This window comes from Schistocerca piceifrons, chromosome 1 (genome assembly GCF_021461385.2).
Source record: "Schistocerca piceifrons isolate TAMUIC-IGC-003096 chromosome 1, iqSchPice1.1, whole genome shotgun sequence".
NCBI lineage: Eukaryota > Metazoa > Arthropoda > Insecta > Orthoptera > Acrididae > Schistocerca > Schistocerca piceifrons.
Genome location: NC_060138.1, coordinates 122186524 through 122211742, shown reverse-complemented (window position 1 = coordinate 122211742; position 25219 = coordinate 122186524). Strand labels below are relative to the sequence as shown.

The 25219-nt window shown below is 40.4% G+C and overlaps 1 protein-coding gene across 1 annotated transcript in view; it reads right to left on the bottom strand.

Moving 5' to 3' along the window:
• LOC124787684 (baculoviral IAP repeat-containing protein 6) overlaps positions 1-25219 on the bottom strand; it is a 329612-nt gene that overhangs the window by 173188 nt on the left and 131205 nt on the right. The window contains exons 27-33 of the mRNA XM_047254541.1: positions 19205-19414; positions 18897-19108; positions 18456-18739; positions 18062-18246; positions 17863-17973; positions 17454-17738; positions 8093-8423 (exon numbers count right to left, since the gene is read on the bottom strand). Coding sequence (XP_047110497.1) covers positions 8093-8423; positions 17454-17738; positions 17863-17973; positions 18062-18246; positions 18456-18739; positions 18897-19108; positions 19205-19414 — 1618 coding nt within the window. The remainder of the gene's footprint in view (positions 1-8092; positions 8424-17453; positions 17739-17862; positions 17974-18061; positions 18247-18455; positions 18740-18896; positions 19109-19204; positions 19415-25219) is intronic.

Sequence of the window (25219 nt, the reverse complement as noted above, 5' to 3'; positions counted from 1 at the left end):
TTTTGTTGCTATAAACAGGCTCTTTTTGTTGTACGTGTTCTTGGTGATATATTGTGCTCTACTCAATTTGTTTATTCTGTTATGCCATGTTGGCTTTTCATTGAGGTTGTGTGTTACGATTTCTCCCAGATATTTAAATTTATTTACAGTTTTCATTTCTTGGTTTCCTACGGCAATTTTGTTTATGAGTTGTGAGTCATTTAACATGATGACTGTTTTTTCAAAGGATATTCCAAGACCAATTTTCCGTGCTATTTCCTGTAGTGAGATAACTTCTTGCTTGGTTTTCTGAATACTGCTGGACAAGAGAGCAAGGTCATCAGCAAATCCTAGACAGTTTAAACTTATGTTGTCTTTGGGTCTTCCAATTTGGATGTTCTTTGGGTTAATCTTGTACCATTCCCTCAATATGTATTCTAAAGCACAGTTGAATAGCAGGGGTGCCAAGCAATCTCCTTGTCTTAAACCTGTTTTTATGATGAATGGCTACAGTGTTGGTTAAGGTTAGTTCTATCAATTTGATTAATTTTGTATGGAGCCCAAAATTTCTTAAGATTTTTAACATTTAAGGTCTACGGATACAATCATATGCTTTTTTAAAAGTCTACAAAGGTTATTACAAGAGGTTTATTTCGTTTCTTGTAATATGCAATGGCTAATTTTAAAGTGATGATCTGTTCCGCACAGGTTCTGCAAGGTCTGAAGCCTCCTTGATATTCACTTAATTCTTCCTCTAGTTGCTCTTTGATCCTCTTGTATAGGATTCTGGAGAGAATCTTGTATGTGCAGTCTACGACAGAGATACCTCTGTAATTATCTGGGTTGCTTTTATCTCCTTTTTTGTGGAGTGAGTGGATTATGGCTGTGGTCTCATGTTCCGGAAACTTTACTGTTATCCAGATTTTTGTTAGGGCCATGTGTGAGGAAGTTCGAACTGTATCACTGGCATGAAACTTCCTGGCAGATTAAAACTGTGTGCCCGACCGAGACTTGAACTCGGGACCTTTGCCTTTCGCGGGCAAGTGCTCTACCAACTGAGCTACCGAAGCACGACTCACGCCCGGTACTCACAGCTTTACTTCTGCCAGTACCTCATCTCCTATTTCCATATTTCTGCAAAAACTTGGTCTTTTCCGCATGCCTCATAATTTTTCATCTCTCTGAGTGCCGTTTCCACTTCTTGGATTGTTGGAGGATTTATGAGATCAGTTGGAGTCTTGATGGGTATGTGTGTATTAATTGCTAAAAGTTCCTGGGGTTCTTCACAATTCAAAAGTTTACTAAATGCTTTTGCCATGTTGGCATTTTCCTTGTCATTATGTGCCATTTTTCCATCTTCCCTTTCTGGCATTAACGTGGGAGGGGCAAATTTTTGTAATTGTCTTCCAAACATTTTGTAAAAGTCTCTGGAATTGGTTTTGTGATAATTTTCTCCTACTGAGTCGATTAGATCTTTCTGTTATTGTCTCTTGGTTTGCCTGATAATTTGTGTGAACTTTTTCCTGATATTTTTGAGGTTGGTTGCATTTTCTTCTCTGAGTTCCACCAGACATGTCTTTTATGTGGGTCCAATGGGGCTAAATTTTCTGCTTGTTGCCTGAGGATCTGAACCAGTTCTTCTAAATTATCTGTCAGTTTTATGTTTTGTGTGACTTCTCTATATTTATAATTTCTAATTAACTGGTGGGGATCGAAGTTCCTCTTTCGTTTATTGCATTTTGATTTCTTTTTTAGTGGTGTAAACTTAATTTTGAATTTGACAATGTAATGATCTGAACCTGTATCTACCCCTATTAATATTTTAACATTGTAGATTTCTCTGTGGAAGAATTTGTCCATAAATACATGATCCAGCTCCCATTCTCATTTTCTCCAATCAGGATGTTTCCAAGTTTTACTCTTGTTTGGCCTCCTTTTGAGGTATGTGAACTTTGAGATCAGTTTGTGTTCTCTACAGAGTTCAACAAGTCTTTGGCCATTCTTATTTGTTTGTTTAAGTGGAGCCCATTTCCCAATGATATCCCGGTATTTCTTTTCTCTTCCAAGTTGGGCACTGAAGTCCCCTAATAGGATCTTAACATTATTAATATTTACTTGGTTTATTGTTTGGTCAAAGAGATTCCAAACCTTTTCTCTCCTAGTCTGTGTTAGAAAATTCTTTTCATTAGCAGGGGATGGGCATTACTGATGGTATAAATTTTGTTGGATATTTTTAAACTCAAAGGTACAATTCTAGGGGAGATGGCATGAAAATTGATAATCATATCTATTATTTTCACATTGACTATAAACCCAGTTCCAAATTGGGGACATTCTTCCATAACCCTTATTCCAGGTTTCCCCTTGTGATTCGAATGGTTCTTCTGTAGTATTTCTCATTTCCTGGAGTCCTGCTACTAAAATTTTCTGTTTATCTAGTTCATCCATCAAATTCTTTAGTTTTCCTACTTTAAGTAGAGAATTAATATTATGAGTTGCAATGTAGTTGATCTGATCTTGTTTGATCCTGTTCTTATGAACTAGCATAAGAATGGGTGATTGCCAATGCTCCGACTCATTGACGCCTTCTAGGTGGCTACCCACCGAATCCAAAGTAGCCTTCTCCTGCATTCTTGGACAGGACGGTGGAAATTTTTTCCTAAAAGACCTTTCCATGGTTGACTTTCGAAGGTAGATAATCTTGGGTGGAGAAAGCTCCGATTTACAACTACGGCTGTTAACCGCAGAGGCACAACCCTAGATGTTCCGGGTTTTGGGTTGGCATTTCCTCCTAACCCACTAAAGTATGGTTTTCCCACCAATACTCGGGTTGCTGATTGCAGTGGTTTCCCACTGGGCGGTGGGGTCGCCATGTCCCTACTAGTCCCAATTATGAAAGCAATTTTCTCCTGAAGACAAAGACAGAACAACTCTTAGATAGCAAACCCACACATCAATGTTAAAAGCTCTATTCAGGATTCAAAATCGGTAAAAAGGGATACCTGAAGGCCCTTCACAGGCACAAAAACTAAAAGGGAAAAATACCAGCAATCAAGTTTAATTAGAAAAACAATAATATAAACACATAATGGATAATATTTTCTAATCTCAACAAAACTATCAACAAGTAAGGAGCAGATGAAGGAGATTGGTGGTGGTGATGGTGGTGGTGGTGGTGGTGGCGGTGGTGGTGGTGGTGGTTGGGGGGGGGGGGGGCGGGGGAGGGTTGGTTGGAACGGGGGAGGGGCATGGGGTGAATTTGCAATGGCCTGTAGAAGTCCTTATAGATGGAACAGAATGAGCTGTCTGAAGAATGAAACTAAACAACATGACAATCACTGGATTAACAGAGCACAGGTCTCACCCAAACAACAGTAACTGTTTTTTCCCACATCTTTCTATCAAAATTGTGTTTTAATCGTTATTTTCTTCCCTACAACACTTTGCCATACTGCCATTAGTTTATTTTTATTTATTTATTACCACTTCATCTTAATGAATGAAATTATTAAATACACTGCCTGACAAGCAATGAAGCACTCAGAGGGGTAGGAGGAAACAGAATGAAACTGCATGGGTTGAGAGAATATTACAAAGAACATGGCAGCACGAGTCCACTTGTCAGTATAATAATGTCCTCCCTCTGGTCTGGAAGCATGCATTGATTCGGTTGAGAAGGGCTTTCCTGAGGCATGTCAGCCCACAACGGTCGTAACTGGTCCTTGATATCCTGGATACCAGCACTGCAGCAGAGTTTACATCAGACCTAGTCCCACACACGCTCCATTGGGGACATGTCTGGAGCACTGCTGCCATAGGAGTAACCTCACCATCATGCAGACAGTTCATAGATGCACATGCCAATAATGGACAAGCATTGTCCTGATGAAAAATGGCATCATGATACTGTTGCATGAAGGGCAACATGTGAGGGTGCAGGATGAACTTCCATGATGTATCCCTGTGCAGTCAGCGATCCCTCAATCACTGTCAACCATAACCTGAAGTCACACCCAAAGGATCCCCAATTCACAACACCAGAAGTAACATCACTGTGCTTCTTATGAATATCGGGCATGGGACCTCTATCCAGGGTGCTGTTCAAAGACCTTGTAAAAAATAACTAGACTCACTGATGGCGCTGCAGTCGTGGGATAATTTGAACCTTCGGCTGGATGCCATTATAGTGGTTGTAGTCTGATGTGTTGTGTAGTATTGTTGTTTATGAAGACCCTGATTCAACGTTGTATATTTGTTGGAGTGTACATACAGTATTAATTACTCGTAATTCTGCTGTCTGTACTTTCCAATCAAAAGAAGTACAATGGTGACGAGTTGTGCAGCGATTAATTGTACAAATAAATTCGAGAAAGGAACGAATATTACATTTCACAGGTATGTAAATATTTTGTTTTGTATGTCAGTGCATTTGCTTAATGTCTTTGTAACACGGTATTAGCATAATGTCTGTGCATCTATTTGCAGGTTTCCTTTCTCAAAACCACAGCTGTTACAAAAATGGTTACACGCTGTCAGGAGGCAAGATTTCCGACCGACAGAATACCATTTTATATGTTCTGATCATTTTGAAGAAAGTTGGCTGATCGGTAGTGTTTTCATGGTCTAGGTTAGGTTGAAACTTGATAATTTGGCTAGGTGCGCAGTCCGGAACCGCGCGACTGCTACGGTCACAGGTTCGAATCCTGCCTCGGGCATGGATGTGTGTGATGTCCTTAGGTTAGTTAGGTTTAAGTAGTTCTAAGTTCTAGGGGACTGATGACCACAAATGTTACGTCCCATAGTGCTCAGAGCCATTTGAACCATTTGATAATTTGGTCGTGAGTTGCCAAAGTACTATGCCATATATAACGCACTTTTCGTCATAAAATCTAAAGTAAGGTAGAGTCAGAAAATAACTATTAATATAGTGGGCAAATCTTCGAGTATTTTGATGCATTTTGCGTACGTCTATCGTAAATGAACTAGGAAAAATGCTAGGGGTCCAGTATATAACTTTTAGCTACGGCAGATTCCATGTAGTACGTAAGATAAATTCATGAACGGTGAATAGTTGCTGTTTGTTCATAAATTAAAAAGTATATTGTAGTAATGTATTTAAATGAGGCATTATGTTTGTGACGTAACTCAAGGGAATGCATTTTATAACCAAAAGCGATGTATAAACATTTGAACTCCGCGCGTCAGTTTACCACTCTAATGGCCACCGGCCATCTATTCAATTTGTTCGCTCATCACAGTCGACCACTTGTGCGGTTGTGGGGGCCTGGTGCTGTTATACTTGCCAACAATGGCTGTCTGGAGTAGTGCAGAACTGTGATTCATCACTGAATACAATGCGATATCATTCATCAGCGCTCCACGCCTCCCAGTCACAGCACTACTCCAAATGCAGCCATCTGTGTGGTGATGTTAACGGCAGCCTAACCATGGAATGGTTCTCACCTAGGCCAGCTGCTGCCCTTCTCCAACCAATGGTGCGGTATGTTGTAGAATGTTGCAGGAAGTCAATTACTTTCTCATATAGCATGTGCAGATATGAAGGAACTAAACTGTGCTTGGAGCATAATATGGTAATCCTCCCTCGTGGTCAGACACACATGACGGGAGTCTTGGCACGGTGTATCACTCACATTCCACGCAGTCCAACATCAGTCCACTGCCACATCGAAATGACTCAAAAAATATGGGTATTGCACAATTCTGAGCGAAGACTGACTACGAGGCACCGTTCAAACTCTGTCAGATGCTCATAATGCTGTTTCACAAGTATGGAGCACCTCTGTGTCCTTCATAGTGATTGCTCAACATCTGACCCCTGCCACTTGCATATCCTAGCAGGTCTGATAACAACACTGAACACAGGCAACACTAATGCATTCTGGTGACCATTCTACGAGTTGCAGAGAACTGCAATTCTAATCATTTATATACCAGCCGAAGGTGTGTAATTTTACGAAGTTACACTGTGATACAACTGTGTCTTCTGGGAGCTTTCCTTTTTTCTCAGGCAATGGTATGATAGGAAAGCTACATATCTGATATCTAATAATTCTGAGTCACATGTCTAATAATTGATGGAACTAAAGGTTTGTTTTCATACCACATATTTACTTAAATAACTTCACAAAAATGACATTGGACTAATTTCAAAGTATAGCTATCTCGTTTTGTTGTTCTAGTGACCTAACATTCATTGTCATTGCTCTATTTTTCATACAATCATTTTCTTTGTAAAGAAAAAGGTCAAGTCACTTTGTTACTCTCATACGCAATGATTCATATACAAATTCCAAAACCAGGCATCCTTTGCATACATTCTCTGATATCTAAAGATTTATAATTTGTGAGGTTACACCTATTTATATCTAAGACAGAAAGCTGGTGCCCAAAAGAAGCCATGAATATAAATCCACATCAAATGATATGAACTATTTAATAAGACTTCCAACATCTCATCAGAAACACTGCACCAAAAATTACAGAATCTTAAAGAGCATCTGGAAGATCCTTTCTCCACAAATGCAACTGAATGAAATTGGCAGATGTGCAACTGCTAAAGCCCTATAACTGGAGACAAGATCACAGCAAAGGGAGAGTAAGACTATCGACTACCGTCCTTGCTATCTTCACCTAAGTCTCCTGTAATACAGCAACTGTAAGTGTTAGAGTGCACAGAATGAGAATTACATCCCTGAAGACTTCATCTAAACTACACCATGCAACACAATTAAGAGGCACTTTTTTGAAACCATGTAACTGTCTCCCAATGCAACACAGAAGTTTGGAATTTGGCTCTAAGGTGCCTACAACCTTCCCCTGTAATGGTGCAAAAGCATGGCGCTCTGTGACATCACCCTCAGGTTTGACGACACACATATGAAAAAAAGATCAGTGGTCAGAAGTTCATGTGACGTGCAAGTTGGGTTATTGATGTAGACTTGCAAAAGATTTCACCACAATTCTGTCCAGTGTCACCATGCACATGTCATAATATGAATGTCTCACAATACCTTTACCCACATCTCACCTCTTTGTATGATGCCTCTACAATGGAGATCAGAACTGTGACGTCCAGAATTAAAATAACAAGTTTCTCTTATGGGTGCCTAAGGAAAACATATAAGATACATCGACACACAGGATCGACACAAAAGGGCCTCAAAAGGCGGCATAAAAAGTGTCATTGAAACCATCCCTTGCCTCGGGGCATTGATACCGACACATCCCTTGGTTTAAAAATAACTATTTGCAGTGCAATGGGCAACAGGCCTATGTTCTTGACAACATTAGACACTTACACCCTGCCCTTTCCCAGACAACCCATCTCTACCAACATCATAGGACTACAAGCCATTGAGTGTGATCTGACCCATTTGAAGTGTAGTGCAACCACAGTTTTTGCTCTGGAATTCAGGGTAGAACAGCTAGGGATTATTCAAAACCATTCAATGAAATTTGAATGTGATCCAAAGCAGCAAGGCTGCAGAGACAATGACACAATGCAGCAACACTGCTTTTCTCTAGTAATCCTGTGGTTCTACGAAAGCACTATGTACATATTTAGGTGATCATTAACTGTGTCCACACTCCCAAACATGGCTGTAGACCTGTAATATGATATTACAATGATGCACAATAGATATCTTCACATTGAAATACATAGAACTACTTTACAGTGGACACATTTAGCATAGTTAACTGTTAACTTATTGCAGTGTTTCATCTTCAATTAAGAAGTAAGTTGTCATTAACCTTGAAAAATATGACTGGTGTAGTCTTTTGAGAAAATGATAAATGGTTCAACTGTAAGGACTGATGGAGCACTAAAATTAATACTGAGAAGACTATTAACTGTAACAAAGATAAAGTGTTTACCTTATTTTAAGTATAAAGCATAAACCACAAATACTGTTTAAATGGAATGAAGTTTTTACCTCCAATTAAATGTTGACACAAAAACAGTAGTATGCTACATATCAGTTAATTCTGCCTCAATTTCAGATGGAATACAAATTTACTGTTCTATACGAAAGCACAAAAGAGACAAAGAAGGGTTCAAATACAATAAAACAAAATTTTTATATATACTCACCAGCATTTCCGCTTTCAGAGCTGTCATCTGCAGCAAACGCATCCTCCTGCTGAGACGTGCTGCTGCTAGCAGCTTCTGGATGAGATGGAGGAGGAGTAGCTTCGTGATCAGATATTACCAGCTCAGGATCAGTTTCACGAAATAAACGCGTTCCCTCAAGTATGTCCTGAAGCAAGCAGCTAATGGCATGGGATGCCCATGGACCACCCCATGAGGCTTTGTGCTGGTCATTCCACACAGCAAGATGGATAAGATGTAATAACTGTTCTTGAGTCACTAATTCTGATAATGATATTGCAGGTCGTGCAACAGCCACAATCCGAGCTATTACCTGAAACAGAAATTATCCATTTTTGAGATAATATACAAGAAAATACTATAAATACGTGTAAAAATTCGTAAATGTGAGAGTTTCATCTCTGGATGACGAGTAAAGTTCACAAGTAGAGTAGTTATAACCACATTTATGTATCTGCCTCTCAGCACCTAATTCCAAATTTGATTCTCTTGTATTACAACAATCACAATCAAACTGTTTCCCACAACAGGACATTTTTCAATAACATCTAGTATCACTTTGACACTGCAAGTTTAAATCAATTATACAGACAAAATGATCCATAATGTAAATTTGATCATTTTGTGGTCAAATAAGTACTCTATAGCCACACAGTCAATTCGTTGGGACATAATATATAGCTTATTGTGAGGCAACAGATTTTCAATTTTAATTCACATATAAAACCATCAAATGATGTCTTAATTTAAAGGAAGCATTCAGAAAAAAAGTTGCTTTATTCAACTAACAAAAGGATGAATCTGATGAAGGGAGGAATCTCCCTTAAACTATTTACACCCTATCCATAAAGGGAGAGTAGTTTAAAATAAGAAAGGGAATCGCTAGTGTGTGGTTAATGTAACTCTTTTGCTGCTTTGGGCATGTACACATATCATGCTACACCACTCTCCACGTGCTGAGGATGCATATACATGCGCCGTTCGGTTTTCCCTGCAGGGTTATAGGCACCTGTATATGTCCTGAGCTGCTAACCTCTCATTGATGAACTTCCACACCTCGGTAACTAAACAAGTTTCAAGTAATTTTGATATCTTACCTACATTTCACTTACTCTAATACATGAGCTAAAATCAAGCATATGCTAAGTTTATGCACTGCATTTTTACCTCTGCAAAATCTTTAAAATTTTGCAATTTTGCACATGTTTTACTTAATTTGATTCAGCGCAGTCACAATGGCATGTAATGAAAAGAAATTCTGTCCTTTTTCGAGCAAAGTTATCAGACTGTAAGATGTGCAAAAATCAAAGTTTTTCAGCTAATTGTTTTCTTTGAATGGTATGGCAAGTACTTCATATCGGCTGGAATGCAATCTCTCAGAACAAGCACCAACATTTGGCGAGCAGTATAGCCGTAAGAAAAGGCATATTAGCACTGTGGTGTCACCGCCAGACACCACACTTGCTAGGTGGTAGCCTTTAAATCGGCCGCGGTCCTTTAGTATACGTCGGACCCGCGTGTCGCCACTATCAGTGATTGCAGACCGAGCGCCACCACACGGCAGGTCTAGAGAGACTTCCTAGCACTTGCCCCAGTTGTACAACCGACTTTGCTAGCGATGGTTCACTGACAAAATATGCTCTCATTTGCCGAGACGATAGTTAGCACAGCCTTCAGCTACGTCATTTGCTACGACCTAGCAAGGCGCCATTATCAGTCGCTATTGATCTTGTTAATCATGTACCGTCAGACCGACATTCACCATTAATGGATTAAAGTATTCCGCCAGCTTAGTCCGTTTTTTTTTCTAAAGTCTAAATTCCTTGTCCTGATCCAGACCTCACGCCAGCCTGTGTGAGCTAAAATGCGTGCCTTTCGGCTTCCTCTAGATTCCTGGGTTGGCTCTCCTGCCAATCCACAACAAGCACAGACTGTAGACAGCACGTCAGCAGCAGCAGCGAAAGGGTTAAGGAAAAAAAATTCTTGGTACTGCCAATTCACACATATTAAAGTACAAGAAACTATCCTAGCATTTAAAACTAAAAGTTCCTTGCTAAGGGAAGAAAGTGGGTTAAGATACTAATGTTAATTAGGAAGACTCCAGGATGTGAGAACAAGGGGATTTTTCTCATCTTTGTCTATCCTCAATGTTACTATAGGATGCACCATCTTAGGAGCATGGAAAGAATACTGGTATTTTTACTCATATCAGTACTTAACAGCGGGCATTGTATTGAATGAGCCTAGTAACAATTTATTACATTTTTATTATTTACCAAAATTATTTAATTATGCCTGATGACAGCACTGCCAACAGTGTAGCAGAGCAGTAAAAGGTAAGCCAAACAAGCAAATAGAAAGCAGTTTTGTCAACAAGATCTTGCTTGCTTGCTGGCATCAGCAGCAGCAGCAAACCAGTTGGGGAGTCTTCTCTTGAAACTGCATCTGACTGTTGGAGTCATCATGGGATATTCAGAGGAAATAAAACAAGAAGAGATGTATCAGTCCCCTCTTTGGAAGCTGCTCTGCCCAACTAGAAAGAAGGAATGAACCTTTCTTTGGTAACACCTGTCGTCACTCTGGGCAAATCCTTTAAAATAACATGAATAATTGAAATTTTCACTCCCTCAGTTCTATCTGCTGGCAAACAAGTACAGGGTGATCAAAGAGTCGGTATAAATTTGAAAACTTAATAAACCACAGAATAATGTAGATAGAGAGGTAAAAATTGACACACATGCTTGGAATGACATGGTGTTTTATTAGAGGGGGGGAAAAAAAAAGTTCACAAAATGTCCGACAGATGGCACTGGACAGCAAAACGTCAGAAACTGCCACCGTGACGGAAGAGAGGCACGCCGATATGTTACAGAATCACATCATCCCCAGCCTGACTGATAAACACCTGCTGGAACATATGATGTTTATGCAGGATGTCGCTCCACCCCATATTGCTAGACGCGTGATAGATCTCTTGCACACGTCGTTTGGTGATGATCGTGTGCTCAGCCGCCACTTTCGTCATGCTTGGCCTCCCAGGTTCCGAGACCTCTGTCCTCAGTCCATGCGATTATTGGCTTTGGGGTTACTTCAAGTCGCAAGTGTATCGTGATCGACCGACATCTCTAGGGATGCTGAAAGACAACATCCAACGCCAATGCCTCACCATAGTTCCGGACATGCTTTACACTGCTGTTCACAACATTATTCCTCGACTACAGCTATTGTTGAGGAATGATGGAGGACATATTGAGGATTTCCTGTAAAGATCATCATCTTTGCTTTGTCTTACTTTGTTATGCTAATTATTGCTATTCTGATGAGATGAAGCACCATCTGTCGGACATTTTTGAACTTTTGTATTTTTTTTTATTCTAATAAAACCCCATGTCGTTCCAAGCATCTGTGTCAATTTTTACCTCTCTATCTACATTATTCCGTGATTTATTCAGTTTTCAAATTTATACTGTCTTTTTGATCACCCGGTACATGACAATTTCAGTAACATAATTTCCTTCATAGTGTTTATTTTCAAACACCTTGTCAAAATCACATAACAGATTATTAGCGAAACAAATGGATAAAATGTTAACACATTCCAGTTGGGTCACAGTGATCAGTGCAGCCCCCAGACGTTCTAAGCTTTTTCAACTTCCCTGTGTGGCTCTTGCTTATAAGATGAAGAACGAAAGCAGGTTACTGTCCGTTTCAAAAATACCGTAATCTATTGCAAAACAACCATCAATTTCAGAACCAGATTCTTCAAGCAGCCTCAGAATTTCATCATCAGTCCAACTGTCCCCCATTTCACAACAACCTTTTGCACTCAAAACAACTATGGAAGCACACTGCAACGACCTATGTGTGGGGACTGATCTTGTCCTTTTTCAAGTCACGGAGCACTTTGTGAAAGCAGGAACACCCATTTAGCAGCTCCCCAAAATAATAAAAGATGCAACAATTGACTTCAGGCTGTCACTGCTTGAAAATATCACATCATGAAATCAGGAAAGCTGTACTCCGAGATTCCTTGAGTGCCGACTGTTAGGGAAATCAATTGTTTCTCAGAATTTCTATAGGCAGCAAGTGGGTAGTATTGAAAGTTACTTTGTGGAGAAAGAATGGGAAGGTTAGGTACAATTTAATTTATTTACTTTTGGATATTATTCCGCTGTTTTTCTAATAATTTGTTGTCTTGTATGGTATTTCAAGTTCCAAATTTTTAAAAATTGAAATCTGTAATGAAAATAAAAATACTGCTTGACTTAACACTTGCATTATTCTATTTAATGCTTTCAAAAATCAACTACCTTGATTACAGATAGTATTATGAAAGGGATAGTTTCTACCCACCACATAGTGGAGATGTCACAAAAAGGATGAAGTATGATGAAACAAGATTAAATCTGAGGAAGTAGCCGGTAATGAAATGCCAAAAATTTTCTGTCACAATTTCATTTCCTTGGTTACACCGAGAAGGTAATATGTTACCTTTCTACCTGTTATTCATTTATTTCCACTCTGGTATTCTGAATCTATGGATTTCACTAGTAATCATAACAATGCTCATCATTCGCAAACCCAATCAACCACATAATCAGACAGCGGTTGGCATTCATCCGTTCAGCCTTACTTCACTCAGCTCAAATAGCCCCTTTGGTCTGTAGGAAAGTTTGTTTCTACATGTGATGAGGATTCCCCTGACAGAGACATCATGTACACTATGCACACATTCACAAATTAACTTACGATTCATTCAGAAATCAGCTTAGAATCTGTTCAAAAATGTTCAAAAACTGACAGGGATGCGTTTCAAAGTCATATGAATATAATCGACAGACTAACGTGCGCTGGATGCTAGGCGCTTTGTGAAACAAGGTTCCCCCCCCCCCAATACATCTGTGCCTGCTGCGCATGCATGAATCAGACAGCTTGGGTGCTCCAGTAAAATTTTTCCCGGTAGCATCTAGCTGCGACTGCTTACACAGCCAACAGCAACATTTTGTAGCCAGAAGCAAGAGAAGGTACTACTCAACTGCGCATGCGCATGAACCCGCTTGTAACTGCTGAAAAGAATCTAATGTAAACAGTTGTGATGTCACGCTCGCCGGAGGCAATTTGTTGTTACGAAGCCTTTGACACATTTTGCTGTTGGCAGACACTTGTATGAGCACTGTGTTTTGTTACTGTATATGGTGCATTCCCTTCGCAATTTAAGTTTTATTTTCGTTTTTTCTCTCATTCATGTTTTATTGCTACAGTATTATTCCGCAGTAGTGGGATACAGTAATATCCTTTGTTAGAGTATCGGTTCCTACCAGTCAAAATTACAAATATTTAACTGAAAACAAAAACAAGGAAAAATTCCCGACATTCTAAAAAATTCACAAGTTTTCCCGGTTTTCTCCCGGATGAAAAAAATTCCCGGGTTTTTCCCATATCTCCCGGGTTGTATACACCCTGTTTTACTGTGGGCCTACTCCCTCAGATTTCATCTTGTTTCCCCATACTTCACTCTTTTTGTGACACCTCCGTTATATGGTGAGTAGCAACAATCCTTTTCATAATATTGTCATTGTTCCATCCTGGATATTCAGCTGTTTGATTGCAGATAGATTATAGATACATTTTAAAAACAGAGGTGGAGACATTGGAGCCAACAGACATAATCTACCCTAATCCGTTTATCGAAGACAAGTTCTGATGCCTTAAGGTGTCTCTCCACCCAATCATCATCATCATCATCATAGGTTTAAAGGGACTCAACATCTTGGCTATCAACCAATTTCGTTGAAAATTCACTTAAAACAACATGAGAAAAATAAACTTGTCAGCTTCAGGGTCTCTGACCTTGTCCTCGTGGTTGAAAATGTGCACGACATTAGTTTAGGTAACTAAAAACAGTTGTAGCCGATCAGTTAAGGATACATCAAGAAGCATTGTCATAATCAATAAGACTAAAAAGGGGTAAAATAATGAAGACTGTATAGACTAGATAGCTAATCAGCTTAAGCAACTTGCTACTCACCATAAAGATGACGCATTGAGTTGCTGACAAGCACAACAAAAAAGACTGTCACACACTGAGCATTTAGCTGAAGCCTTCTTCAAAAAAGGAATGGAAACACACACAGATTCACACAAGCAAACACATCTCGTGCATACATGACCGCGATCCCTAACTGCCCAGTCAGAATGCAATTTTGCCATGTCAAACGCAAGCAGCAATACGTATGGGGAAAGGGAGGGGGGGGGGGGGGGTGTAGCAGCGTACGGGTGGGGAAGATGAGTCAGCACTGCTTGGCGGAGTGTGCAGTAACTAGATGGTAGCTGGACAAGACTGCCAGGCATAGTGTCAGGATTCTGTGGGGGTGGGGGTAGAGATGGGGAGCAGTAAAAGAGAGGAGCAAAGAAGGTGAAAAGAACGGCAGGTGCTTTGGCAGAGACCAGAGCAGAATGAGGGTGAGGGGATGTGACCTGGAAAGAAGTGATAGGACAGAGGGGGTATAAACTGCTGGGTGGGGGGTGGAGGACAGTAGGTTGCCATAGGCTGAGGCTGGGGTGATTCTGGAGCGGAGAATCCTAAAACAATCTATCCTTTTCATAATACAGTTAATAGCCCAACCTCGACTTTTCACTGTTTAACTAGCTTAAACAGTTACATAAGTTAGAGAGGTATTTCCCCCACAACCAACTTTGACACTGGACATTAAAGTGCTTTAAATTTTGTAATAAAATCGCATTCTCTCAGGAAATGTATGACTGTTAGCTGCTGTCCCATCATCCTCAAGAAGGAACGTAGACAAGTCGATGGCTTGTCTCAGACCAGCCAGCAGGAGAAACACTGTGAGAATATCGGCTATCGTGACATGATTACCATAGCTGCATCACCACAGCTCCATCAGGGTAGGGTGCTCCTGGTGTAAAAGAAACTCACTGGTAAGTCTGTGGTGGCCGATAAGTAGTCAGTACCGCACAATGGGATCTCTACAAGATGCTTGGAGAGAAGTGTGCTACACCATGGTGGTCCCCTTGATTCCCCTCAGCTTGTTGAGGGTTGTGGTAGCCTGCCAGCCCATACACCAGGTTTGCAAAATTTGATGTTGCAGTTGCACATGTAGGTCCATACCGAGTTCTACAAGTTCATGTTTGTCCCTGTGGTTGTTTCTTTAGCTAATTTGTCAGCTTTTTCATTTCCCGAAATACGTATGTGGCTCAGCGCCCAGATGAGTACGGAGATTCTGAAGTGTTGGAGGTCAACCGATAGGTCTTTGATGCTTGGTGACCAAAACATTTCTGGGACAGTTCTGAGATATGCCTTTTAAGGAGCCCATGTTATCACTACAGGCCACAAGGACCTTCGCTGTGTGAGTTTTAAAGTATTGCAGAGAAACGACCAACTCTGCAGCGTATACACTTCATGCACTCGGCAGAAAATACTATTTGTGTCCCCTTGTAAGAGTGCCAAACCATAACTAATCCTTTCGTTAAGTTTCGATTTATCTGTGTACATGTGTGTCAAATTTGGGTAGTTGTGGAGAATCAAACTGAATAGGCATCTGAGAATGGTATGTCAGCATTTTCCTAAGAGCCACGGAAGAGGTCTATTCAAATCATAGGATGGGTACATACCACAGTGGGTGCTGAGAGGAAGCACTATGCACTCAGGCAAGAGAAAGCAGTCGGAGATCCTTGCACAGAGTTTCCAATCAAACCCCAACTGGTCTAGTAATTTTTTGGCGAATCATAAACGTCTGGAATTATTGACTGTTACCACATAGTTCCCCACAAATCGTTGGTGCCTGACTGCCAGTGGCGAGGCACCAGCTTACACCAGAAGGCTACATACAGGGCTTGTACTCAAAGCTACAGCTGCCAGCTGCATGTCGCTGTGGTAGACAGGGCCTAACAAGCTCTGTAGTAATGGTGCTACCATCGTACGGGCAACACATCCACGGCCAGGAAAGAGAAAATCAAAGCTTTGTAGTACTGCAGAAGAACTGTGCAGTCTGCACAAAAAGGTGCTGCTGAGACATCTGAGGGTATTAAGTTTCCTCGTGCATTTTGCTTTGAGCTGGCATACATATGGTAATGATGTTAACTTACTGCCAAATAAAAGGACTAATAATTTGAAAGTTCCAACAACTTCATGTAAATGGATACCAAGGTAAAGTTTTGGATTAGGGTTAACAGTTCTCAGTCAACAAAATGCTTGAAGCTTAAGCTTCAGCAGCATGAGCATCTCTGCTATATGGCAAGTAGCGATTATCCTTTTCATAGTACTGTTACATTCCATCCTGGATTTTCCATTGTTTGATTTTACAACTAAATAAGCATATAAATTCAATACAGCATCCAAGCACCAAAACACCATTCACACTGTTATACATGACCCAGTCACATTAATGTTACCATCACCTATTTTTGATGTTAATGTGCAATAACTGCTCACAGACAAGCGGCAGTACTAGTAGTACAGGGTATATAAATTGTGTCAAGGGGAAACAGTACAGTTGCCGGCATACTGTCGAAATGGAGAGATTTATCTGACGTCCAAAAGAGCACGATCAATAGCTTTTGGGCCAGGTGTGGAAGTGTTTCCTAAATGGCTAAGTTTGTAAACTGTTCGCATGCAGCCACTGGTTAGAATATAAAGTACATGGCTAAATGGCACAATTGAAAACTGGCACCGAGGATACTGTGGTGAACCACAGGCCACAAATGATACGAGTGAATGACCGTTGCAAAGATGTGTACAGGTGAATAGACGTGCAACTGTTAAGTAAGTGACTGCCCACGTGAACCAAGAGGCTGCAAAAGGCTGGAATTTGCATGTCAGTACCACAACTGGATGTTCACTGAGTGGCAACAGGTAGCCTCTTCAAATGAATCACATTTTATGCTCTGTCAGACAGATGGCTGTTGACTTCACACAGTTTGTGTTTTCCTCAGCACGGCAGCATCATGTAACGTGTCACACAGCTCGCGTGGTCCGAAAAGCACCAGGATGAGTTTACCAAACTCCCCGGTTTTTAACCGAGTCGAGAATCTGTGGAACCATTTCAATCAGGCTGTTCGCGCAGTGGATCCTTAAATAAGAAACGTGGCCATGCACTGGAGTTTCAGATTCCTGTCGGTACCTTCCAGAACTTCCCTCACTTTCTTCCTCCATGTCTGCGATGTAGAGGTGGTTATTCAGGCCTTTGGCAGGTGGTCAGAATGTGACTGGATTGTGTATGACAATTTTCATGAAAAAATTTACTTACATGGTACATAGCACATTCAATTTACTTACAATGAGAAAAAAAAAGAGTTATTACTTATTTGTAATTTTGATACACACCTTGCAAGCAAGAAGGAACATATCAATATTACAAGTGAAGTCCATGCTAAGCACGAGTGACACAAGACCCCGAGCAACTGGTAGACATCGTTCCTGTGGCAATAACAGGACTGGATCACGAGGGTCTGAAGTAAGTGTTGTCGTCTCAGACTCCTCTCGCTCAGACCCTACTCGACTGCTACCACCTCCACTACCTCCGCTCCTCGTTTGTGATCCACGACTGTTAAACTGCTTTGACAGCAGTGAACCATCCGTTCGACGTATCTGTAGTATGTCCTTGATATGCTGAAAAACAGATATACATCATCTTTCTTTTGGCCCGAAGCAGTTATGATGCTCCTGTAATACTTTACTATTAACAAAAATAAATACAATAAAATAGAAATTTAGTGAATCACTCTAAAGTTACCTTGGCAGAGTGTTGCTTCAAAGTTTTTTTAAAAAATTGTTCCTGCTGTTTCAAAGCAGCCTCTAACTTGCTGGAGAGATTAGCTGCCTGGCTAGACAGTGCAGAAAGAGCCTTAAAAATAAAATTAGTATCTCAGGCTGTAACAGCACAAAGTAAAGGAAATGTAACATCACAGTCAAAATTGCCAAATAACAAGTACCTGTTTCGAGGCATGGTAAGTTTTATTAGAAAGTTCTATATCCTCTAAATGTTGTTTATGGTGCATCAGGCGTTTCTGTAACTTTCTTCTGTAGCTTCTGGAAGCATTGCTACGGGCTGAGCTTGCCATCTTCCGCTGCATCGCCATTTCTCCTTGTATGAAATCCCACCGTGATGGAGTAGCTGCTGCAGTTAAGACAACATTTCATTTTATTCCACCAAGATATTGATTAATCTACTCAATTTCACAACTGTACTATCTGCAACACACAACTTTTCCATCAACAGCCCACAGTAACCCTAGTTACGTTACATTTAGGCAATACTCCACAGTTCTAATCCACACTCCTATTGTGTTCTCTACATTTAAAAGCCATAGTGCACATTATACGCACCTGCTTCCTTTTCCTTAGCCTTCTCTGTGGTTTCATCACCATTGGAACTACATACTGCCCCTGTACTACAGCTGGCATCTAGACAGACAGACAGAAACAGCAGCACCCATCCAATCTGAGAGAGATCCATCTCAGCTCGTAGAAATCCTGAGGCAGAATGCTGAGGAGTGGCAAGAGGTGACAGAAGGCGTGTCAGCATTGACAGAACGCTATCTAAGACTGACGATCGTGATGCTCCTCCAGCAAGTGACTTACGACCAAGGTAAGTCAACAGAATGAAGACCCTGAGCAATACAACAGATATCAGACAAAACCTTAAATCTTTCTATACCAACACATCACTCAAAATGAAGTACTGTAAAAGCAAAAGCAAGTTAATGAATTTCACTATATGTGGTTTCATTTTTTATTACACATGAAAGTAAAATTTCCAGTTTATACCTATCCTGTGGGAAAACAGCTGTGTTCTGTGAACTATACAGACGACTCAGAGTTGAGGCAAGAAAATCTCCCCACCATGGTTGCATGCCACACATTCGTGCCAAGAGTGTGCAAGCTGAAAGTTGGATGTGAGTGTCTTCTCGTACACAGAGCCAATGGAAGAGTCTTTCACATACACTCTGATCAAATATATTGTACAAGGAGACCGGAACCTAAAAGAGCAAATACCAAAATTACATTAGCAGGAAATTTTCATTAGGAAAATACCATGCTTTCATTCTGCAGTAAATGTCTGAGAAGTTATTTACCCTTGGAACAGGGCCTATTTCATAGACTAGATACAAAAGAACATCAAGAAGACCTTCTCCCAGGACTCTCAATTTGTCTGTGCAGCAAATTGCCAGTAATTTCTGAGTGTCTCGAATCTGTGGAAGGACAGCCAGTTTTCCTTGTGCTGTTTCAAGTCGTCTTATCACACTGCACACTAAATTTAGCTGATGCTGAAATGTCACACATTCCTGCAAAATAGACATAAAAACAGTATAGGAAGCAGTAAGTCTATGAATATAAAATACAATAATGTTTGAAATTTGTAAATTAAGTAATATTTTAATAAAAAAATTGTTTTGTGGTTCATGGTGTGGGTTCCTGTAGTCATGTCCTAGTTCATGAACCACAGGCAACATATGAGTGGCCAAGTAAGTGGTCCCAACAGTCGGGATACCAGTTACTTTGGAATAAGGCTGGGCATCTCGGACATATTCTGAGTCATGGTCACCATTGTGCTCATACGGCAAAGACTACCAAATCCACCGGTTAGTCCCTCAGCCGTTAGGGGTAAAACCCAATGGGACTCGGGGCAAGTAAGGCTAGCAACCTGCTTCCCTGGTACTTTAAATATGATGCTGGCAACAATCAGAGCAAAATGCCTCGGACCTTTGGAGGTGACGGAGTCCCACCTCTAACTGACAAACCAGGGACTCCTAAGATATGACTTGGCAAACAAATGGTAATGAGATGGGGAGCTATTAATATCAATGGGGGCTGCTCTTGGAAGAAGGAGAGCTGGCAGAGGCTGCAAGTAAGATGGGGCTGGACGTTTTAGCTGTTAGTGACATTCGGGTAAGGGGTGAGAAAGAAGAAGAAGTGGGAGAATACAAGGTCTACTTGTCAGGAGTCAAAGCAGGAATAGCACAATGGGGTGTAGGGCTTTACATCAGGAAAGAAATGGAACCCAGCGTAGTTGCAATAAGGTATGTAAACGAACGACTGATGTGGATAGATTTGACAGTGTCTAGCAAGAAAATTAGGATCGTGTCAGTATATTCGCATTGTGAAGGGACTGATCAAGATAAGATGGATAGTTTTTATGAGGCACTCAGTGATGTAGTTGTTAGAGTAAAGGACAAGGACAGTGTTCTGCTCATGGGTGATTTTAACGCCAGGATTGGAAATCGAACAGAAGGGTATGAAAAGGTTATGGGTAAATTTGGAGAGGATATGGAGGCCAACAGGAACGGGCAGCAACTCTTGGATTTCTGTGCCAGTATGGGCTTAGTAATCACAAACTCCTTTTTTAAACATAAGAACATTCACCGGTATACTTGGGAAAGCAGGGGAACCAGATCTGTCATTGACTATATAATAACAGATCAGAAATTCAGGAAGGCTGTGAGGGACACACGTGTATTCAGGGGATTCTTTGATGACACTGATCATTATTTAATCTGCAGTGAAATTGGGATTGCGAGGCTGAAAGTGCAGGAGGTCAGGTCCATATGTAGGAGGATAAGTGTGGAGAAACTTCAGGATAAGGAAATCAGGCACAAGTACATAACAGCGATCTCAGAAAGGTACCAGTTAGTTGAATGTAGTTAATTACAGTCATTGGAAAAGGAATGGACAAGGTACAGGGACACAGTACTAGAAGTGACTAAAGACTGTCTTGGAACAGTAGTGTGTAAAAGTAGGAGGAAGCAAACAGCTTGGTGGAATGACACAGTCAAGGCAGCCTGTAAAAGGAAAAAGAAGGCGTATAAAAAATGGCTACATACTAGAACTCAGGTAGACAGAGAAAGTTATGTTGAAGAAAGAAACAAAGCCAAACAGATAATTGCAGCATCCAAGAAGAAATCTTGGGAAGACTTTGGAAACAGGTTGGAGACATTGGGTCAAGCTGCTGGAAAACCATTCTGGAGTGTAATTAGCAGTCTTCGAAAGGGAGGTAAGAAGGAAATGACAAGTATTTTGGACAGGTCAGGAAAATCTGCTGGTGAATCCTGTGGATGCCTTGGGCAGATGGAGGGAATATTTTGAAGAGTTGCTCAATGTAGGTGAAAATACGATCAGTAATGTTTCAGATTTCGAGGTAGAATGGGATAGGAATGATGATGGAAATAGGATCACGTTTGAGGAAGTGGAGAAAATGGTCAATAGATTGCAGTACAATAAAGCAGCTGGGGTGGATGAAATTAAGTCGGAACTCATCAAGTACAGTGGAATGTCAGGTCTTAAATGGCTACACGGGATAATTGAAATGGCCTGGGAGTCGGGACAGGTTCCATCAGACTGGACAAAAGCAGTAATCACACCACTCTTTAAACATGGAAACAGAAAAGATTGTAACAACTACAGAGGTATCTCTTTAATCAGCGTTGTGGGTAAAATCTTCTCAGGTATTGTTGAAAGGAAAGTGCGAGTATTAGTTGAGGAGCAATTGGATGAAAATCAGTGTGGGTTTAGGCCTCTTAGAGGTTGTCAGGACCAGATCTTTAGCTTACGACAAATAATGGAGAAGTGTTATGAGTGGAACAGGGAATTGTATCTATGCATTATAGATCTAGAAAAGGCATATGACCGGGTTCCTAGGAGGAAGTTATTGTCTGTTCTACAAGATTATGGAATAGGAGGCAAACTTTTGCAAGCAATTAAAGGTCTTTACATGGATAGTCAGGCAGCAGTTAGAGTTGACGGTAAACTGAGTTCATGGTTCAGAGTAGTTTCAGGGGTAAGACAAGGCTGCAACCTGTCTCCACTGTTGTTCATATTATTTATGGATCATATGTTGAAAACAATAGACTGGCTGGGTGAGATTAAGATATGTGAACACAAAATAAGCAATCTTGCATATGCGGATGACTTAGTTGTGATGGCAGATTCGATTGAAAGTTTGCAGAGTAATATTTCAGAGCTACATCAGAAATGTACGGACTATGGTATGAAGATTAGCATCTCCAAAACGAAAGTAATGTCAGTGGGAAAGAAATATAAACGGATTGAGTGCCAAATAGGAGGAACAAAGTTAGAACAGGTGGACGGTTTCAAGTACTTAGGATGCATATTCTCACAGGATGGCAACATAGTGAAAGAACTGGAAGCGAGGTGTAGCAAGGCTAATGCAGTGAGCACTCAGCTACGATCTACTCTCTTCTGCAAGAAGGAAGTCAGTACCAAGACTAAGTTATCTGTGCACCATTCAATCTTTCGACCAACTTTGTTGTATGGGAGCGAAAGCTGGGTGGATTCAGGTTACCTTATCAATAAGGTTGAGGTTACGGATATGAAAGTAGCTAGGATGATTGCAGGTAATAGTAGATGGGAACAATGGCAGGAGGGTGTCCACAATGAGGAAATCAAAGAAAAACTGGGAATGAACTCTATAGATGTAGCAGTCAGGGCGAACAGGCTTAGATGGTGGGGTCATGTTACACGCATGGGAGAAGCAAGGTTACCCAAGAGACTCATGGGTTCAGCAGTAGAGGGTAGGAGGAGTCGGGGCAGACCAAGGAGAAGGTACCCGGATTCGGTTAAGAATGATTTTGAAGTAATAGGTTTAACATCAGAAGAGGCACCAATGTTAGCACTGAATAGGGGATCATGGAGGAATTTTATAAGGGGGGCTATGCTCCAGACTGAACGCTGAAAGGCATAATCAGTCTTAAATGATGATGATGATGATGAGTTAAACAATTATTGAAACTTTAGTGTGTAGAAATGCAAACGTGTAAGGGGAAGGCAGGAAACTCGATCACAGCTTCAGTTAAACAAATCCTTTCAGGTTACCTCCACATAGGATGCACAATTTACACAACATATTTTACAGTTCACCAGCTGCATGATTTTTTTAGGTCAAAAAGATCTGATGAGTTGGGGAATATACACATACATGGTGTATACATGGACACAGAAAAAAAAATTCCCAGATTTCCCAGTTGAAAATACACTTTTTCCGTGTTAAGTGACAGTATACTTTTCCACAGCACTGTAAAACTTATAAATCATTTGAACGTTTATGGTTTTATACACCAATGTAGAATTTCCCGGCACTTTAGAAAATGAAACGCAGGGGGGGGGGGGGGGGAAAGCAGGTTTTGAAAAATATTTGATGTGCAGCAACATGTACACTGCATTTTTTCGTGTTACGAAGGTATAAATTCGAATTCCATCAAACACCGCATGTTACTTTCCGAAGCATAGAAATTGAGATTGTGACATGCTTTTCTAAGCCAGTCATAGCTCATGTCACGTGATCTCGCCAGCTGATGACAGCATAGGACACGTGATGTAATCATCCAATAGCAAGATCACTCTCAAGTAGCGCGAATACACAAATAAGAAAAGTTAATCGTTTAAATTAATATACATAGTGTTGCTACAAGAAAAACAAAGCTTTCACATATAATGTTGATCTTTATTGCGCATGTTACACTTTAAGATACATCACACAAAAGAGCCAGAAAAAATTTTAGTAACGACGTAAATGTCTGATCTTCTGGGCTCGAAATTGGTCTAGATGGTCATTCTCAAAGAGCTGATTTTTAAATGAGACTCAAACGCTCTGTGATTTAAAAAACTCATCACACATAATTCATCTTGCATAAAAGGAAATTAACTTTGAAAGTAATGCTTTTCAAACCACCATTCGCAATATTTTTCTGTGACCTGTTAGAAATTGGTTTGTTTCAGCAGTTGCCAGAGTGTGCCAGATAACAGGCGTCACTGTGCTTGCACAGCTACGATGACGCAGGAAGAGCGCATGTTCGTACGCGTAAAACATTGAAAGATCTTGCATTATATCATAAAAGAAACAAGACATTAGAGGATACTTCAAGAGCATCAGAATTTCGTGAACCATACTAAAATGCAAAATAATAATTTGTATGTCCAGAGTCGGATGTAAATTTTCGTGAGTACTTGTATTATCTCATATTTGGTTCTTTATCATGGTATAATGCCATACGAGCTAGAAGAAGGAAAACGTGCACTTGAAATGCAGCAAACAGTTGAAACTAGTTAACAGTGTCAAATTAAACACTTCGTCTCAAATAAATTGACTGCCTCAGTGCAAAAGATTAATAAAAGCCAAATCTCTTTAGCAAACTGACAAAAATAACTTCCTTGTTCTGTAAGGCGATTAATGCTTGACTGTCAAAAAGATAGAAATAAAACCTGAAACTAATAACATATTTTAGCCTTCCGTAACTATGCAAACGTATTTTAATTCATTTGATAGCTCCTGGCCACAGAAATCCGTTTTGTTTTCATTTAATGTGAGAGCAATAAATGAAGAGGAAACAGCAAAATCACTAAACGGAAACACAGGTCACGTGGAGACTAACTGCCTCCCCACTACACCTCAGGCTGCTCTGTGGATCAGACCTGGATCTCCGATATTTCCGAATCGGGGCAATATTAGTTAGTGGTGCCCAGCCACCCATCTGTAGCCAAAACTGGGAGAAGGTACTACACATACGTGACTCAACTGCGCATGCACAAGAGCCCGCCCGCAACTGCTCAAACGAATATAATGTAAACAGCTGTCACGTCATGCTTATTGGAGGCAATTTATTGTTAGGAAGCACTGCATAGTCTTCCTAAAGCTTTTGACACATTTTGCTGTTGGCAGACACTTGTATGAGCACTGTGTTTTCAGTATTATTCTGCAGAAGTGGGATACAGTAATATCCTTTGTTAGAGTATTGGTTCTTACCAGTCAAAATCACAAAAATTTAACTGAAAACTGAAACAATGAAAAATTCCCGGAATTCTAAAAAATTCCCAGGTTTTTCTTGGTTTTTTCCTGGATGAAAAAATTCCTGGGTTTTTCCCGGATCTCCCTGTTGTCTCGGGTCGTATACACCCTGACCTAATAGTAAAGACGTATCTGAAAAGCCAGTTTCTAAACAAGTCTTTAAAATGTGTGTTTATGAATGAAGAGTAACTACATGTTGTTATTAAATTGGAGGAACAGAAGTAAGTGTTTTGTTGACAAAGTTTAGACTAGATAACAGCAGAAGTAGAAGTTCAAGGAAAAATAATTTACA